Here is a 19661-nt window from a genome sequence, read left to right as displayed (position 1 = left end):
AACACATTATACAGTAATGCTGTACCCTTTACACAGTAATGCTGTACCCTAAACACATTACACAGTAATGCTGTACCCTTTACACAGTAATGCTGTACCCTTTACACATTACACAGTAATGCTGTACCCTATACACAGTAATGCTGTACCCTTTACACATTACACAGTAATGCTGTACCCTATACACAGTAATGCTGTACCCTTTACACAGTAATGCTGTACCCTATACACAGTAATGATGTACCCATTACACAGTAATGCTGTACCCTTTACACATTACACAGTAATGCTGTACCCTTTACACAGTAATGCTGTACCCTTTACACAGTAATGCTGTACCCTAAACACATTACACAGTAATGCTGTACCCTAAACACATTACACAGTAATGCTGTACCCTTTATACAGTCATGCTGTACCCTTTACACAGTAACCTATGTCCATTACCTACTGTATGCAGGAATTAGCCCACTGAGATAACGTTGAGGCATTAGCACTAGGAGCTAACATGAGCTTTCATTTTTCAGACCTAGACACTCAAATGAACCCAAAGCATTCTGTATTCTTTCTCTACTTGTTGTCTATCACTATCAGCACCATATCACCAGGTAACATTCTGAGTGTGTTGTCTAGCAGCACCATATCACCAGGTAACATTCTGAGTGTGTTGTCTAACAGCACCATATCACCAGGTAACATTCTGAGTATGTTGTCTAACAGCACCATATCACCAGGTAACATTCTGAGTGTGTTGTCTAACAGCACCATATCACCAGGTATCATTCTGAGTATGTTGTCTAACAGCACCATATCACCAGGTAACATTCTGAGTGTGTTGTCTAACAGCACCATATCACCAGGTATCATTCTGAGTATGTTGTCTAACAGCACCATATCACCAGGTAACATTCTGAGTATGTTGTCTAGCAGCACCATATCACCAGGTATCATTCTGAGTGTGTTGTCTAACAGCACCATATCACCAGGTATCATTCTGAGTGTGTTGTCTAACAGCACCATATCACCAGGTAACATTCTGAGTATGTTGTCTAGCAGCACCATATCACCAGGTATCATTCTGAGTATGTTGTCTAACAGCACCATATCACCAGGTATCATTCTGAGTATGTTGTCTATCACTAACAGCAGCATATTAGTTTGTATTGGTGTGTCCTGATTGGTCTGTGTGTGTTTCCTCAGAGCCTTTGGGATGTTGGAGGAGGAGTGTCATGCGGTGTGACGGGGGTTCCGGGGCTCATGCATCGGAATGCCACAGGGTTCCACGCCGACACCGCTGCTCCTCTTCCTATTGGCCACGCTGGGATATGGTGAGTGGGAGGGGCTTGAGGGTTTTAGTGCTGGCCTGAAACAAAACTTTGCCACGGGGTTCCACGCCGTTGCTCCTCTTCCTATTGGACACGCTGGAATGGAGCGTCATATCTATGAACTGTATTGATAAAGCTCTTTTTACATCAGCCGATGTCACAAAGTGCTGTACAGAAACCCAGCCTAAAACAGCAAGCAATGCAGATGTCATTCTGGGTTATTTTGTGTATGTATTTTGTGTGTGTGTGATATATATGTATATATACACACACACACACACACACACACACACACACACACACACACACACACACACACACACACACACACACACACACACACACACACACACACACACACACACACACACACACACACACACACACACACACACACACACACACACACACACACACACACACACACACACACACACACACACACACACACACACACACACACACACACACACACACACACACAGTGTGGCAAAAAGTATTTAGTCAGCCACCAATTGTGCAAGTTCTCCCACTTAAAAAGATGAGAGGCCTGTAATTTTCATCATAGGTACACTTCAACTATGACAGACAAAATGAGAAGAAAAAAATCCAGAAAATCACATTGTAGGATTTTTAATGAATTTATTTGCAAATTATGGTGGAAAATAAGTATTTGGCCAATAACAAAAGTTTACCTCAATACTTTGTTATTAACCCTTTGTTGGCAATGACAGAGGTCAAACGTTTTCTGTAAGTCTTCACAAGGTTTTCACACACTGTTGCTGGTATTTTGGCCCATTCCTCCATGCAGATCTCCTCTAGAGCAGTGATGTTTTGGGGCTGTTGCTGGGCAACACAGACTTTCAACTCCCTCCAAAGATTTTCTATGGGGTTGTGTTAGGAAAATGATGATTAAATGACTGAACAATAGTCTTATTTTAAATGAAACTGTAACTAAGTAAACTTATACTCTGTTTTATTATATCTGAATTCATAAGAAGGGATTGTGTGACACGTACAATGAGTAATTAAAGTTAATGAACACCATTCCAACTAGGAAGTAAGGAATGGGTTGTGGATTAAGTAAACAGATAAGGTAGTTAACCTATGGTTGAACCGACGAAACTGAGCTCTGGGGTGTTTTAGATAAGGCAGTGCGTGCATTCCTAGGTTTTCTGTTAATTAGAACTGTCAGCTAAGTGGTGATCGATAATGTTGAGGGGTCAAAAGTTAATTCAGCTGTGTTGTGTGTCCTGTGTATGTGCTGGCGGGGTCAGAATGAGTTCAGAATGAACTTTTAAAGTTCCCTTTGTCCCGGTCGAGAGGAGGGGATTCTGTTAAGCAATGAAATGACGGCATGTTATTGTATATAAACTGTTACTCGTGGTAACTTGGCAACGCGCTCCGAGAATAAATTCTGTTACATATTATTGATAAGACTGGTCTCCGTCTATTTTATGCAAACAAGAATCTTACAAATTCTCATAAAATAGATTAAGGGAATTCAATTAATGAAAACACATTGGTATAATTAAATTACAGTAACAGGTTGAGATCTGGAGACTGGCTAGGCCACTCCAGGACCTTGAAATGCTTCTTACGAAGCCACTCCTTCCTTGCCCGGGCGGTGTGTTTGGGATCATTGTCATGCTGAAAGACCCAGCCACGTTTCATATTCAATGCCCTTACTGATGGAAGGAGGTTTTCACTCAAAATCTCATGATACATGGCCCCATTCATTCTTTCCTTTACACGGATCAGTCGTCCTGGTCCCTTTGCAGAAAAACAGCCCCAACGCATGATGTTTCCACCCCCATGCTTCAAAGTAGGTATGGTGTTCTTTGGATGTAACTCAGCATTCTTTGTCCTCCAAACACGATGAGTTTAGTTTTTACCAAAAAGTTATATTTTGGTTTCATCTGACCATATGGCATTCTCCCAATCTTCTTCTGGATCATCCAAATGCTCTCTAGCAAACTTCAGACGGGCCTGGACATGTACTGGCCTAAGCAGGGGGACACATCTGGCAGTGCAGGATTTGAGTCCCTGGCGGCATAGTGTGTTACTGATGGTAGGCTTTGTTACTTTGGTCCCAGATCTCTGCAGGTCATTCACTAGGTCCCCCCGTGTGGTTCTGAGATTTTTGCTCACCGTTCTTGTGATCATTTTGACCCCACGGGTTGAGATCTTGCGTGGAGCCCCAGATCGAGGGAGATTATCAGTGGTCATGTATGTCTTCCATTTCCTAATAATTGCTCCCACAGTTGATTTCTTCAAACCAAGCTGCTTACTTACCTATTGCAGATCTTCCCAGCCTGGTGCAGGTCTACAATTTTGTTTCTGGTGTCCTTTGACAGGTCTTTGGTCTTGGCCATAGTGGAGTTTGGAGTGTGACTGTTTGAGGTTGTGGACAGGTGTCTTTTGTACTGATAACAAGTTCAAACAGGTGCCATTCATACAGGTAACGAGTAGAGGACAGAGGAGCCTCTTAAAGAAGAAGTTACAGGTCTGTGAGAGCCAGAAATCTTGCTTGTTTGTAGGTGACCAAATACTTATTTTCCACCATAATTTGCAAATTAATTAATAAAAAATCCTACAATGTGTTTTTCTGGATTTTTTTCTCATTTTGTCTGTCATAGTTGAAGTGTACATATGATGACAATTGCAGGTCTCATCTTTTTAAGTGGGAGAACTTGCACAATTGGTGGCTGACTAAATACTTTTTTGCCCCACTGTATATATATGTATGTTTGTATACATGTTTTGTATGTTTATATACAGTGCCTTGCGAAAGTATTCGGCCCCCTTGAACTTTGCGACCTTTTGCCACATTTCAGGCTTCAAACATAAAGATATAAAACTGTATTTTTTTTGTGAAGAATCAACAACAAGTGGGACACAATCATGAAGTGGAACGACATTTATTGGATATTTCAAACTTTTTTAACAAATCAAAAACTGAAAAATTGGGCGTGCAAAATTATTCAGCCCCCTTAAGTTAATACTTTGTAGCGCCACCTTTTGCTGCGATTACAGCTGTAAGTCGCTTGGGGTATGTCTATCAGTTTTGCACATCGAGAGACTGAAATGTTTTCCCATTCCTCCTTGCAAAACAGCTTGAGCTCAGTGAGGTTGGATGGAGAGTATTTGTGAACAGCAGTTTTCAGTTCTTTCCACAGATTCTCGATTGGATTCAAGTCTGGACTTTGACTTGGCCATTCTAACACCTGGATATGTTTATTTTTGAACCATTCCATTGTAGATTTTGCTTTATGTTTTGGATCATTGTCTTGTTGGAAGACAAATCTCCGTCCCAGTCTCAGGTCTTTTGCAGACTCCATCAGGTTTTCTTCCAGAATGGTCCTGTATTTGGCTCCATCCATCTTCCCATCAATTTTAACCATCTTCCCTGTCCCTGCTGAAGAAAAGCAGGCCCAAACCATGATGCTGCCACCACCATGTTTGACAGTGGGGATGGTGTGTTCAGGGTGATGAGCTGTGTTGCTTTTACGCCAAACATAACGTTTTGCATTGTTGCCAAAAAGTTCAATTTTGGTTTCATCTGACCAGAGCACCTTCTTCCACATGTTTGGTGTGTCTCCCAGGTGGCTTGTGGCAAACTTTAAACAACACTTTTTATGGATATCCAATAAATGTCGTTCCACTTCATGATTGTGTCCCACTTGTTGTTGATTCTTCACAAAAAAATACAGTTTTATATCTATATGTTTGAAGCCTGAAATGTGGCAAAAGATCGCAAAGTTCAAGGGGGCCGAATACTTTTGCAAGGCACTGTATATATTTTGTATGCTTGAGGGGGTACAGGGGTGTCCGTAAAGTGTGTTAGTGATGGGCTGGAGTGAAACCGTGCACACCGTACAGGTCCTCATTGAACCAGTCCCATCCCTGTGATAGGGTCTCACTGAGATGCATAATAAGTAGCAAGGTGTGATGCTCGGGAGCAAGGTATGATGCTTGGTAGCAAGGTACGATGCTTGGTAGCAAGGTACGATGCTCGGTAGCAAGGTACGATGCTCGGTAGCAGGGTACGATGCTCGGGAGCAGGGTATGTTGCTCGGTAGCAGGGTATGATGCAGGGTATGATGCTCGGTAGCAGGGTATGATGCTCGGTAGCAGGGTATGATGCTCGGTAGCAGGGTATGATGCAGGGTATGATGCTCGGTAGCAGGGTATGATGCTCGGTAGCAGGGTATGATGCAGGGTATGATGCTCGGTAGCAGGGTATGATGCTCAGGTAGCAGGGTATGATGCTCGGTAGCAGAGTATGATGCTCGGTAGCAGGGTATTATGATCTGTAGCAGGGTATGATGCTCGGGTAGCAGGGTATGATGCTCGGTAGCAGGGTATGATGCTCGGTAGCAGGGTATGATGCTCGGTAGCAGGGTATGATGCTCGGTAGCAGGGTATGATGCTCGGTAGCAGGGTATTATGATCTGTAGCAGGGTATGATGCTCGGTAGCAGGGTATGATGCAGGGTATGATGCTCGGTAGCAGGGTATGATGCTCGGTAGCAGGGTATGATGCAGGGTATGATGCTCGGTAGCAGGGTATGATACAGGGTATGATGCTCGGTAGCAGGGTATGATGCTCGGTAGCAGGGTATGATGCAGGGTATGATGCTCCAGAGCAGGGTGCAAAACAATTAAAATAAATTACGCTGGGTACTGTTTCCTCTTTCCCAAATGTGCTCGTTATCAATGTACTGTCAGTGACTTGTAAGTAGATATGTACTTTCTTTGTTACGCATATTTACCTTTTGACACACACACACACACACACACACACACACACACACACACACACACACACACACACACACACACACACACACACACACACACACACACACACACACACACACACACACACACACACACACACACACACACACACACACACAGCATTCAGAAAGTATTAGTCCACATGTTGTGTTACAGCCTGAATTCATAATGGATTCAATTAGTTTTTTCTCACCCATCTACACTCAATACCCCATAATGACATCACAATACCCCATAATGACATCACAATACCCCATAATGACATCACAATACCCCATAATGACATCACAATACCCCATAATGACAAAGTGAAAAAGGTTTTAGAACTTTTTGAAAATGTTTTGAAAATGAAATACAGAAATATCTAATTTACATAAGTATTCATACCCCTGAGTCAATACATGTTAGAATCACCTTTGGCAGCGATTACAGCTGTGAGTCTTTCTTACTAATTGAGTGTATGTAAACTTCTGACCCACTGGGAATGTGATGAAAGAAATAAAAGCTGAAATAAATAATCCTCTCTGCTATTATTCTGACATTTCACATTCTTCAAATAAAGTGGTGATCCTAACTGAAAAACTGAGTTTAAATGTATTTGGCGAAGGTGTATGTAAACTTCCGACTTCAACTGTACATACATACATACATTTTTATTTATTTTTTAACCTTTATTTAACGAGGCAAGTCAGTTAAGAACATATTTTTATTAACAATGATGGCCTAGGAACAGTGGGTTAACTGCCTTGTTCAGGGGTAGAACAACAGATTTTTACCTTGTCAGCTCTGGGATTTGATCTAGCAACCTTTTGGTTACTAGTCCAGCGTTCTAACCACTAGGCTACCTGCCGCCCTTCCACTCTAACCACTAGGCTACCCTGCCGCCCCTCCACTCTAACCACTAGGCTACCTGCCTACCCTCCACTCTAACCACTAGGCTACCTGCCTACCCTCCACTCTAACCACTAGGCTACCAGCCACCCCTCCACTCTAATCACTAGGCTACCTGCCACCCCTCCACTCTAACCACTAGGCTACCTGCCTCCCCTCCACTCTAACCACTAGGCTACCTGCCTACCCTCCACTCTAACCACTAGGCTACCTGCCACCCCTCCACTCTAACCACTAGGCTACCTGCCTCCCCTCCACTCTAACCACTAGGCTACCTGCCTACCCTCCACTCTAACCACTAGGCTACCAGCCACCCCTCCACTCTAATCACTAGGCTACCTGCCACCCCTCCACTCTAACCACTAGGCTACCTGCCGCCCCTACACTCTAACCACTAGGCTACCTGCCGCCCCTCCACTCTAACCACTAGGCTACCTGCCTACCCTCCACTCTAACCACTAGGCTACCAGCCACCCCTCCACTCTAATCACTAGGCTACCTGCCACCCCTCCACCCCTCCACTCTAACCACTAGGCTACCTGCCGCCCCTACACTCTAACCACTAGGCTACCTGCCGCCCCTCCACTCTAACCACTAGGCTACCTGCCACCCCTCCACTCTAACCACTAGGCTACCTGCCTCCCCTCCACTCTAACCACTAGGCTACCTGCCGCCCCTCCACTCTAACCACTAGGCTACCTGCCGCCCCTCCACTCTAACCACTAGGCTACCTGCCGCCCCTCCACTCTAACCACTAGGCTACCTGCCGCCCCTCCACTCTAACCACTAGGCTACCTGCCACCCCTCCACTCTAACCACTAGGCTACCTGCCTCCCCTCCACTCTAACCACTAGGCTACCTGCCACCCCTCCACTCTAACCACTAGGCTACCTGCCACCCCTCCACTCTAACCACTAGGCTACCTGCCACCCCTCCACTCTAACCACTAGGCTACCTGCCTCCCCTCCACTCTAACCACTAGGCCTCGCTGTCACCTCTACACTCTAACCACTAGGTTAGTTTCCTTCTACTTTGACATTACAGTATTTTGTGTAGATCGTTGAAAATAAATAAAGTACAATTAAATCCATTTTAATCCCAATTTGTAACGCAACAAAATCTGGAACAAGTCAAGTGGTGAGACTTTTTGAAGGCACATAAACACACATGCACACAACAAAGTTGATTTCTATAAATACAGTCCTCTTTGTTCTACTCTACCTCTTGCTACTGACGTTTGTCCCAATTGGCACCCTATTCCCTATGGGGTCCTGGTCAAAAGTAGTGCACTAAATAGGGAATAGGGTGCCAATAGGGACATACGTTTTTAGTATGAAGGTCAACCAAACCCATTCAAACCTGCTGAGAGAGGAAAGACCACGGGGACAGGACATAAAGGGAGAGAGGGGAAGGGAGAGAGGGAGAGAGAGAGAGAGGAAGGGAGAGAGGGGGAAGGGAGAGAGGGGGAGAGGGGAAGGGAGAGAGAGAGTGTTGAAGAGATGGGGGGAGATGGTTGAAGGGAGGGGCAGTCTGTTCCTCCACCCTCTTCCCTTTGTAGGGTGTGACAGGATGTGACCTATACACAGCGGCATTCTCACATCACAATGCCACTGCAGCCCTGTACTACAAAGATACAGAGAGAGACGGACAGAAATAGAGAGAGACACAGAGACACGCAGAGACACAGACAGGCAGAGAGAGAGACACAGAGACAGGCAGAGAGAGAGACACAGAGACAGGCAGAGAGAGAGACACAGAGACAGGCAGAGAGAGAGACACAGAGACACGCAGAGACACAGACAGGCAGAGAGAGAGACACAGAGACAGGCAGAGAGAGACACAGAGAGGCAGAGACAGAGACAGACAGACAGACGGACAGAAAATGAGACCTAGAGAGGCAGACAGAGACCTAGAGAGGCAGACAGAGACCTAGAGAGGCGGCCAGAGACCTAGAGAGGCAGACAGAGACCTAGAGAGGCAGACAGAGACCTAGAGAGGCGGACAGAGACCTAGAGAGTTAGACAGAGACCTAGAGAGGCAGACAGAGACCTAGAGAGGCGGACAGAGACCTAGAGGCGTTAGACAGAGACCTAGAGAGGCGGACAGAGACCTAGAGAGGCGGACAGAGACCTAGAGAGGCGGACAGAGACCGAAACTTAGAGGTAGACAGACAGACAAACAAACACAGAGATACCATAATTGATGAAATGGGCTAATATCTACATGATTTTTCTTACCGTCTACCTAACTACCTACTATTGAAATAAATCTGCCCCCTTCTCTGATTGTATAGCTATGGCTGGCCTCCACCTGTGGCCCTCCGTCCATGTTGCACTTAGTAACAGCAGTGTGTTCCTCAACTACGACACCGCAGACCACAACGCTTCCTCCCACATCCGGAACATGACCCTAACTCTGGTTGACACGGAAACTAACGCCACCCTGCTCACCAGAACCCTGCCAGCCAACCAATCAGAGGGGAGATTAGGTTAGTGCTCTGGTTTCTACTTGGTCGATAACGACATTGTCTGTAGACAAAACTTGTCGCATTCAAAGTCAGAGCCGTGTATTTAGTGAGGACATTGAGGTTTCTGCATTGATGCATTTAAATGAAACTACATTTCATGGCAGCCATGTTGGCTCCCCATGGGCAATATTGACCAATAGCAGTTCACAGAATTTTCTGAATTTGAACAAGATTCCAAATTTTCGTCATGAATGGATAAATACAATGCTGAAAAGCGATCACATTTGATTAATTCTAAAAGCTGGCTAAACTCTCTAAATACTGTATATGTGCTCTGTTGTAGGAAGCTATGTACACTACGCTGTATCCCATATTACAAATACACTTTGATCTGACTTGATTTTAGAATTCAACTGCTCCTGCTTCCTGTATGCTGGAACATTCCGCTTCTGCCTGGAGCAGATTGACTACGCAACCGCCAATGCTAATGCAAACGGTAATGCTAATGCTAGCGTAACGGATAGAGATTGGAATGGGGTTGTTACTACTACTGCCACCTGGTGGTGGAGCTCTGAGCTTCAGGTGGAGTGGCCAACCTTTCACATTGCCGTGGACCGAGCCAGCAACCAGTCAGGATCCTTCCAGGTCTGTATGTGTGGATGGTTGGTTGTTAAACTTAATGATAGCCGTTACACAATAGCTGCTATTTATCACCTTAGGTATCATTTCAAGTGAGCCACTGTCTAACCCTCGTCCCCTTTGCCTCTCCCAGGTGGGGATCTCGACCAATGAGCTGTTCAAGTCCTGCTCCTCTGGCCTTGGTTCCGCCCTCTTCCTGGAGGTCAGTTACCTGGAGTTCAACCAGATTGGTCGAAATAGCATCGACAAGGTCCGCGCCCGCACCCGGCACCCAATCAAAGAGCTGCGTTCTCAGACGGTGGATCTGTTGTGTGCATTTCATTTCACAGAGCGAGACTTCATCAGGTACACTGTTGTTTTACCATCTTTAAAAACACATATATATATATGAAGGACTGGGGCAGTTTATTGGATAGCGTTTGGCTGCGTTTACACATGCAGCCCAATTCTGATCAGATCAGATGTGATAGGCCAAAAGATCAATTAGTGAATCAAATATCAGAATGTTGCTGCCTGTGTAAACGCAGCCTAAAACCTAGATCAAACCACATTTTGAGTCGTACAAAATCATGTGTTTTTTTATCCAAAGATAAAACCTACCGAAAGGGGAAACAATGTTAGTTTTTAGTTTTCTTTGATTAGTCTCTCCTGTTGATTAGTCTCTCTCCTGGTGATTAGCCTCTCTCCTGGTGATTAGTCTCTCTCCTGTTGATTAGTCTCTCCTGTTGATTAGTCTCTCTCCTGTTGATTAGTCTCTCTCCTGTTGATTAGTCTCTCTCCTGTTGATTAGTCTCTCCTGTTGATTAGTCTCTCTCCTGTTGATTAGTCTCTCTCCTGTTGATTAGTCTCTCTCCTGGTGATTAGTCTCTCTCCTGTTGATTAGTCTCTCTCCTGTTGATTAGTCTCTCCTGTTGATTAGTCTCTCTCCTGTTGATTAGTCTCTCTCCTGTTGATTAGTCTCTCTCCTGTTGATTAGTCTCTCTCCTGGTGATTAGTCTCTCTCCTGTTGATTAGTCTCTCTCCTGTTGATTAGTCTCTCTCCTGTTGATTAGTCTCTCTCCTGTTGATTAGTCTCTCTCCTGTTGATTAGTCTCTCCTGTTGATTAGTCTCTCTCCTGTTGATTAGTCTCTCTCCTGTTGATTAGTCTCTCCTGTTGATTAGTCTCTCCTGTTGATTAGTCTCTCTCCTGGTGATTAGTCTCTCTCCTGTTGATTAGTCTCTCTCCTGGTGATTAGTCTCTCTCCTGGTGATTAGTCTCTCTCCTGGTGATTAGTCTCTCTCCTGGTGATTAGTCTCTCTCCTGTTGATTCTCCTGTTGATTAGTCTCTCTCCTGTTGATTAGTCTCTCTCCTGTGATTAGTCTCTCTCCTGTTGATTAGTCTCTCTCCTGTTGATTAGTCTCTCTCCTGTTGATTAGTCTCTCCTGTTGATTAGTCTCTCTCCTGTTGATTAGTCTCTCTCCTGTTGATTAGTCTCTCTCCTGTTGATTAGTCTCTCTCCTGTTGATTAGTCTCTCTCCTCTCCTGTTGATTAGTCTCTCCTGTTGATTAGTCTCTCTCCTGTTGATTAGTCTCTCTTCTTTTGGATTAGTCTCCTGTTGATTAGTCTCTCCTGTTGATTAGTCTCTCCTGTTGATTAGTCTCTCCTGTTGATTAGTCTCTCCTGTTGATTAGTCTCTCCTGTTGATTAGTCTCTCTCCTGTTGATTAGTCTCTCTCCTGTTGATTAGTCTCTCTCCTGTTGATTAGTCTCTCCTGTTGATTAGTCTCTCTCCTGTTGATTAGTCTCTCTCCTGTTGATTAGTCTCTCCTGTTGATTAGTCTCTCTCCTGTTGATTAGTCTCTCCTGTTGATTAGTCTCTCTCCTGTTGATTAGTCTCTCCTGTTGATTAGTCTCTCTCCTGGTGATTAGTCTCTCTCCTGTTGATTAGTCTCTCTCCTGTTGATTAGTCTCTCTCCTGTTGATTAGTCTCTCTCCTGGTGATTAGTCTCTCTCCTGTTGATTAGTCTCTCTCCTGTTGATTAGTCTCTCTCCTGTTGATTAGTCTCTCTCCTGTTGATTAGTCTCTCTCCTGGTGATTAGTCTCTCTCCTGTTGATTAGTCTCTCTCCTGTTGATTAGTCTCTCTCCTGTTGATTAGTCTCTCCTGTTGATTAGTCTCTCTCCTGTTGATTAGTCTCTCTCCTGTTGATTAGTCTCTCCTGTTGATTAGTCTCTCCTGTTGATTAGTCTCTCTCCTTTTGGATTAGTCTCCTGTTGATTAGTCTCTCCTGTTGATTAGTCTCCTGTTGATTAGTCTCTCTCCTGTTGATTAGTCTCCTGTTGATTAGTCTCTCCTGTTGATTAGTCTCTCTCCTGTTGATTAGTCTCCTGTTGATTAGTCTCTCCTGTTGATTAGTCTCTCTCCTGTTGATTAGTCTCTCTGTTGATTAGTCTCCTGTTGATTAGTCTCTCCTGTTGATTAGTCTCTCCTGTTGATTAGTCTCTCTGTTGATTAGTCTCTCCTGTTGATTCCTGTTGATTAGTCTCCTGTTGATTAGTCTCTCTCCTGTTGATTAGTCTCTCTCCTGTTGATTCTCCTGTTGATTAGTCTCTGTTGATTAGTCTCTCCTGTTGATTAGTCTCTCCTGTTGATTAGTCTCTCCTGTTGATTAGTCTCTCTCCTGTTGATTAGTCTCTCTCCTGTTGATTAGTCTCTCTCCTGTTGATTAGTCTCTCTCCTGTTGATTAGTCTCTCTCCTGTTGATTAGTCTCTCTCCTGTTGATTAGTCTCTCCTGTTGATTAGTCTCTCTCCTGTTGATTAGTCTCTCTCCTGTTGATTAGTCTCTCTCCTGTTGATTAGTCTCTCTCCTGTTGATTAGTCTCTCTCCTGTTGATTAGTCTCTCTCCTGTTGATTAGTCTCTCTCCTGTTGATTAGTCTCTCTCCTGTTGATTAGTCTCTCTCCTGGTGATTAGTCTCTCTCCTGTTGATTAGTCTCTCTCCTGTTGATTAGTCTCTCTCCTGTTGATTAGTCTCTCTCCTGTTGATTAGTCTCTCTCCTGTTGATTAGTCTCTCTCCTGGTGATTAGTCTCTCTCCTGTTGATTAGTCTCTCTCCTGTTGATTAGTCTCTCTCCTGTTGATTAGTCTCTCTCCTGTTGATTAGTCTCTCTCCTGTTGATTAGTCTCTCTCCTGTTGATTAGTCTCTCTCCTGTTGATTAGTCTCTCTCCTGGTGATTAGTCTCTCCTGGTGATTAGTCTCTCTCCTGTTGATTAGTCTCTCTCCTGTTGATTAGTCTCTCTCCTGGTGATTAGTCTCTCTCCTGTTGATTAGTCTCTCTCCTGTTGATTAGTCTCTCTCCTGTTGATTAGTCTCTCTCCTGGTGATTAGTCTCTCTCCTGTTGATTAGTCTCTCCTGTTGATTAGTCTCTCTCCTGTTGATTAGTCTCTCTCCTGTTGATTAGTCTCTCTCCTGGTGATTAGTCTCTCTCCTGGTGATTAGTCTCTCTCCTGGTGATTAGTCTCTCTCCTGTTGATTAGTCTCTCCTGTTGATTAGTCTCTCTCCTGTGATTAGTCTCTCCTGTTGATTAGTCTCTCTCCTGTTGATTAGTCTCTCTCCTGTTGATTAGTCTCTCTCCTGGTGATTAGTCTCTCTCCTGGTGATTAGTCTCTCTCCTGTTGATTAGTCTCTCTCCTGTTGATTAGTCTCTCTCCTGTTGATTAGTCTCTCTCCATGTGGATTAGTCTCTCTCCATGTGGATTAGTCTCTCTCCATGTGGATTAGTCTCTCTCCTGGTGATTAGTCTCTCTCCTGGTGATTAGTCTCTCTCCTGGTGATTAGTCTCTCTCCTGGTGATTAGTCTCTCTCCTGGTGATTAGTCTCTCTCCTGGTGATTAGTCTCTCTCCTGTTGATTAGTCTCTCTCCTGTTGATTAGTCTCTCTCCCTGTGGATTAGTCTCTCCCTGTGGATTAGTCTCTCCTGTTGATTAGTCTCTCCTGTTGATTAGTCTCTCCTGTTGATTAGTCTCTCTCCTTTTGGATTAGTCTCCTGTTGATTAGTCTCTCCTGTTGATTAGTCTCTCCTGTTGATTAGTCTCTCTCCTTTTGGATTAGTCTCCTGTTGATTAGTCTCTCCTGTTGATTAGTCTCTCCTGTTGATTAGTCTCTCTCCTTTTGGATTAGTCTCCTGTTGATTAGTCTCTCCTGTTGATTAGTCCCTCTCCTTTTGGATTAGTCTCCTGTTGATTAGTCTCTCCTGTTGATTAGTCTCTCTCCTTTTGGATTAGTCTCCTGTTGATTAGTCTCTCTCCTGTTGATTAGTCTCTCTCCTGTTGATTAGTCTCTCCTGTTGATTAGTCTCTCCTGTTGATTAGTCTCTCTCCTGTTGGATTAGTCTCTCTTCTTTTGGATTAGTCTCTCTTCTTTTGGATTAGTCTCTCCTGTTGATTAGTATCTCCTGTTGATTAGTCTCTCATGTTGATTAGTCTCTCTCCTTTTGGATTAGTCTCCTGTTGATTAGTCTCTCCTGTTGATTAGTCTCTCCTGTTGATTAGTCTCTCCTGTTGATTAGTCTCTCCTGTTGATTAGTCTCTCTTCTTTTGGATTAGTCTCCTGTTGATTAGTCTCTCTCCTTTTGGATTAGTCTCCTGTTGATTAGTCTCTCTCCTTTTGGATTAGTCTCCTGTTGATTAGTCTCTCTCCAATCACCCACGTATGTTATCGTATGTTTGGATTAGTCTCTCTCCCTGTGGATTAGTCTCTCTACTTTTAGATTAGTCTCCTTTTGGATTAGTCTCCTGTTGATTAGTCTCTCTCCTTTTGGATTAGTCTCCTGTTGATTAGTCTCTCTCCTTTTGGATTAGTCTCCTGTTGATTAGTCTCTCCTGTTGATTAGTCTCTCTCCTGTTGATTAGTCTCTCCTGTTGATTAGTTTCTCCTGTTGATTAGTCTCTCTCCCTGTGGATTAGTCTCTCCTTTTGGATTAGTCTCCTGTTGATTAGTCTCTCCTGTTGATTAGTTTCTCTCCTGTTGATTAGTCTCTCCTGTTGATTAGTTTCTCCTGTTGATTAGTCTCTCCTGTTGATTAGTCTCTCCTGTTGATTAGTCTCTCCTGTTGATTAGTCTCTCCTGTTGATTAGTTTATCCTGTTGATTAGTCTCTCTCCCTGTGGATTAGTCTCTCCTTTTGGATTAGTCTCCTGTTGATTAGTCTCTCCTGTTGATTAGTCTCTCCTGTTGATTAGTTTCTCCTGTTGATTAGTTTCTCCTGTTGATTTAGTTTCTCCTGTTGATTAGTCTCTCCTGTTGATTAGTGTCTCCTGTTGATTAGTCTCTCCTTGTTCATCTTCCAATCACCCACGTATGTTAGTATGCTTGTGTAAACCAATGAGGAGATTGGAGAGGTGGGACTTGCAGCGTGTCAAGCGTCTGAAATAAATCTAAGTACCATTTTAGCGCCTGACTACTAGGGCTGGGAATTATACTACTATACTATATGATATTATCACCTGACTGCTATACCATATTATCACCATACCATATTACCACCATACCATATTATCACCATACTGAGAGACCTCACCATACCATATTATCACCATACCATATAATCACCATACTGAGAGACCTCACCATACCATATAATCACCATACCATATAATCACCATACCATATTATCACCATACCATATTACCACCATACCATATTATCACCATACCATGTTATCACCATACTGAGAGACCTCACCATACCATATTATCACCATACTGAGAGACCTCACCATACCATATAATCACCATACTGAGAGACCTCACCATACCATATTATCACCATACTGAGAGACCTCACCATACCATATTATCACCATACTGAGGGACCTCACCATACCATATTATCACCATACTGAGAGACCTCACCATAACATATTATCACCACACCATATTATCACCATACTGAGAGACCTCACCATACCATATTATCACCATACTGAGAGACCTCACCATACCATATTATCACCACACCATATTATCACCATACTGAGGGACCTCACCATACCATATTATCACCATACTGAGAGACCTCACCATACCATATTATCACCATACTGAGAGACCTCACCATACCATATTATCACCATACTGAGAGACCTCACCATATCATATAATCACCATACTGAGAGACCTCACCATACCATATTATCACCATACTGAGGGACCTCACCATACCATATTATCACCATACCATATTATCACCATACTGAGAGACCTCACCATACCATATTACCACCATACCATATTATCACCATACCATATAATCACCATACTGAGAGACCTCACCATACCATATTATCACCATACTGAGAGACCTCACCATGCCATATAATCACCATACTGAGAGACCTCACCATACCATATTATCACCATACCATATTATCACCATACTGAGAGACCTCACCATACCATATAATCACCATACCATATTATCACCATACTGAGGGACCTCACCATACCATATTATCACCATACTGAGGGACCTCACCATACCATATTATCACCATACTGAGAGACCTCACCATACCATATTATCACCATACTGAGAGACCTCACCATACCATATTACCACCATACCATATTATCACCATACCATATTATCACCATACCATATTATCACCATACCATATTATCACCATACCATACTATCACCATACCATATTTTCACCATACTGAGAGACCTCACCATACCATATTATCACCATACCATATTACCACCATACCATATTATCACCATACCATACTATCACCATACCATATTATCACCATACCATATTATCACCATACCATATTATCACCATACCATATTATCACCATACCATATTATCACCATACCATATTATCACCATACCATATTATCACCATACCATATTATCACCATACTGAGAGACCTCACCATACCATATTATCACCATACCATATTATCACCATACCATATTATCACCATACCATATTATCACCATACCATATTATCACCATACCATATTATCACCATACCATATTATCACCATACTGAGAGACATCACCATACCATATTATCACCATACTGAGAGACCTCACCATACCATATTATCACCATACTGAGAGACCTCACCATACCATATTACCACCATACCATATTATCACCATACTGAGAGACCTCACCATACCATATAATCACCATACTGAGAGACCTCACCATACCATATTATCACCATACTGAGAGACCTCACCATACCATATAATCACCATACTGAGAGACCTCACCATACCATATTACCACCATACCATATTATCACCATACCATATTATCACCATACTGAGAGACCTCACCATACCATATTATCACCATACCATATTATCACCATACTGAGAGACCTCACCATACCATATTATCACCATACCATATTATCACCATACTGAGAGACCTCACCATACCATATTATCACCATACTGAGAGACCTCACCATACCATATTATCACCATACCATATTATCACCATACTGAGAGACCTCACCATACCATATTATCACCATACTGAGAGACCTCACCATACCATATTACCACCATACCATATTATCACCATACTGAGAGACCTCACCATACCATATAATCACCATACTGAGAGACCTCACCATACCATATAATCACCATACTGAGAGACCTCACCATACCATATAATCACCATACTGAGAGACCTCACCATACCATATTATCACCATACTGAGAGACCTCACCATACCATATTATCACCATACTGAGAGACCTCACCATACCATATTATCACCATACTGAGAGACCTCACCATACCATATAATCACCATACTGAGAGACCTCACCATACCATATTACCACCATACTGAGAGACCTCACCATACCATATTATCACCACACCATATTATCACCATACTGAGAGACCTCACCATACCATATTATCACCATACTGAGAGACCTCACCATACCATATTACCACCATACCATATTATCACCATACTGAGAGACCTCACCATACCATATAATCACCATACTGAGAGACCTCACCATACCATATAATCACCATACTGAGAGACCTCACCATACCATATAATCACCATACTGAGAGACCTCACCATACCATATTATCACCATACTGAGAGACCTCACCATACCATATTATCACCATACTGAGAGACCTCACCATACCATATTATCACCATACTGAGAGACCTCACCATACCATATAATCACCATACTGAGAGACCTCACCATACCATATTATCACCATACTGAGAGACCTCACCATACCATATTATCACCATACTGAGAGACCTCACCATACCATACTATCACCATACCATATTATCACCATACTGAGAGACCTCACCATACCATATTATCACCATACCATATTATCACCATACCATATTATCACCATACTGAGAGACCTCACCATACCATATTATCACCATACCATATAATCACCATACTGAGAGACCTCACCATACCATATAATCACCATACTGAGAGACCTCACCATACCATATAATCACCATACTGAGAGACCTCACCATACCATATTATCACCATACTGAGAGACCTCACCATACCATATTATCACCATACTGAGAGACCTCACCATACCATATTATCACCATACTGAGAGACCTCACCATACCATATAATCACCATACTGAGGGACCTCACCATACCATATAATCACCATACTGAGAGACCTCACCATACCATATTACCACCATACTGAGAGACCTCACCATACCATATTATCACCATACTGAGAGACCTCACCATACCATATTATCACCATACTGAGAGACCTCACCATACCATATTATCACCATACTGAGAGACCTCACCATACCATATTATCACCATACCATATTATCACCATACTGAGAGACCTCACCATACCATATTACCACCATACCATATTATCACCATACCATATTATCACCATACCATATTATCACCATACTGAGAGACCTCACCATACGATATGTATTGTGATTAGATACTGTGATTTTATTTCAATTTGATGTTTGGAAATGGGAAATAAGTGCTGAAAACAAATTGGCTCCATATTTAAAATGAAGATTGAGAAGATACAGAGATTGCAGATACAGCCGACTACATCATAAATAATAGTACAATATTGTCAAAACTAGATGATATACCGTCAAAACATAATATCCTGATATTGCGAGCGGACCAAGGAATTTGGCGTCACTCTAAAGAGGAAAGGTGGAATAAACGTGTCAGGAGTAGGTTCTCTTGATCGAACACACTTCTCTATTGAGGGATTTCTGTCAATACAAAACACTCCAAAACAATCAAATCAATCAAATGAGGATCTCCCAAAGGAACAACATGCGTCTTCTTCTTGGGATGACACGGGAACACGAGACGATTATCTTTAAACGCAAATCTGGCTGACTAAATACTTTTTTGCCCCACTGTATATAAAATTCCCAAAAGTAGTTCACTGGGCCTTTACTGGTATTAGTGGCCCGATTATAAACTACTGGTTAA

The 19661-nt window shown here is 43.0% G+C and overlaps 1 protein-coding gene and 1 long non-coding RNA gene across 3 annotated transcripts in view; one reads left to right on the top strand and one right to left on the bottom strand.

Moving 5' to 3' along the window:
• The window catches only part of LOC118376552 (thrombospondin type-1 domain-containing protein 1), a 64392-nt gene that overhangs the window by 24191 nt on the left and 20540 nt on the right, over positions 1-19661 (top strand). The window contains exons 2-5 of the mRNA XM_052521734.1: positions 1201-1328; positions 9312-9506; positions 9892-10130; positions 10258-10469. Of these exons, the coding sequence (XP_052377694.1) occupies positions 1268-1328; positions 9312-9506; positions 9892-10130; positions 10258-10469 (707 nt within the window). The 5' untranslated portion in view covers positions 1201-1267. The remainder of the gene's footprint in view (positions 1-1200; positions 1329-9311; positions 9507-9891; positions 10131-10257; positions 10470-19661) is intronic.
• LOC127930570 (uncharacterized) lies at positions 15821-17691 on the bottom strand. Of its 2 annotated transcripts, none has more exons than XR_008138101.1 (3): positions 17464-17691; positions 16288-16371; positions 15821-16253 (listed from the first exon to the last, which is right to left on the bottom strand). It is a non-coding gene; the product is annotated as an uncharacterized LOC127930570 (long non-coding RNA). The 2 variants fall into 2 exon arrangements; XR_008138102.1 differs by having other exon boundaries at positions 17598-17691.

This window comes from Oncorhynchus keta, chromosome 6 (assembly GCF_023373465.1).
Source record: "Oncorhynchus keta strain PuntledgeMale-10-30-2019 chromosome 6, Oket_V2, whole genome shotgun sequence".
Lineage (NCBI taxonomy): Eukaryota > Metazoa > Chordata > Actinopteri > Salmoniformes > Salmonidae > Oncorhynchus > Oncorhynchus keta.
This window is presented reverse-complemented; position numbering and strand designations above follow the sequence as displayed.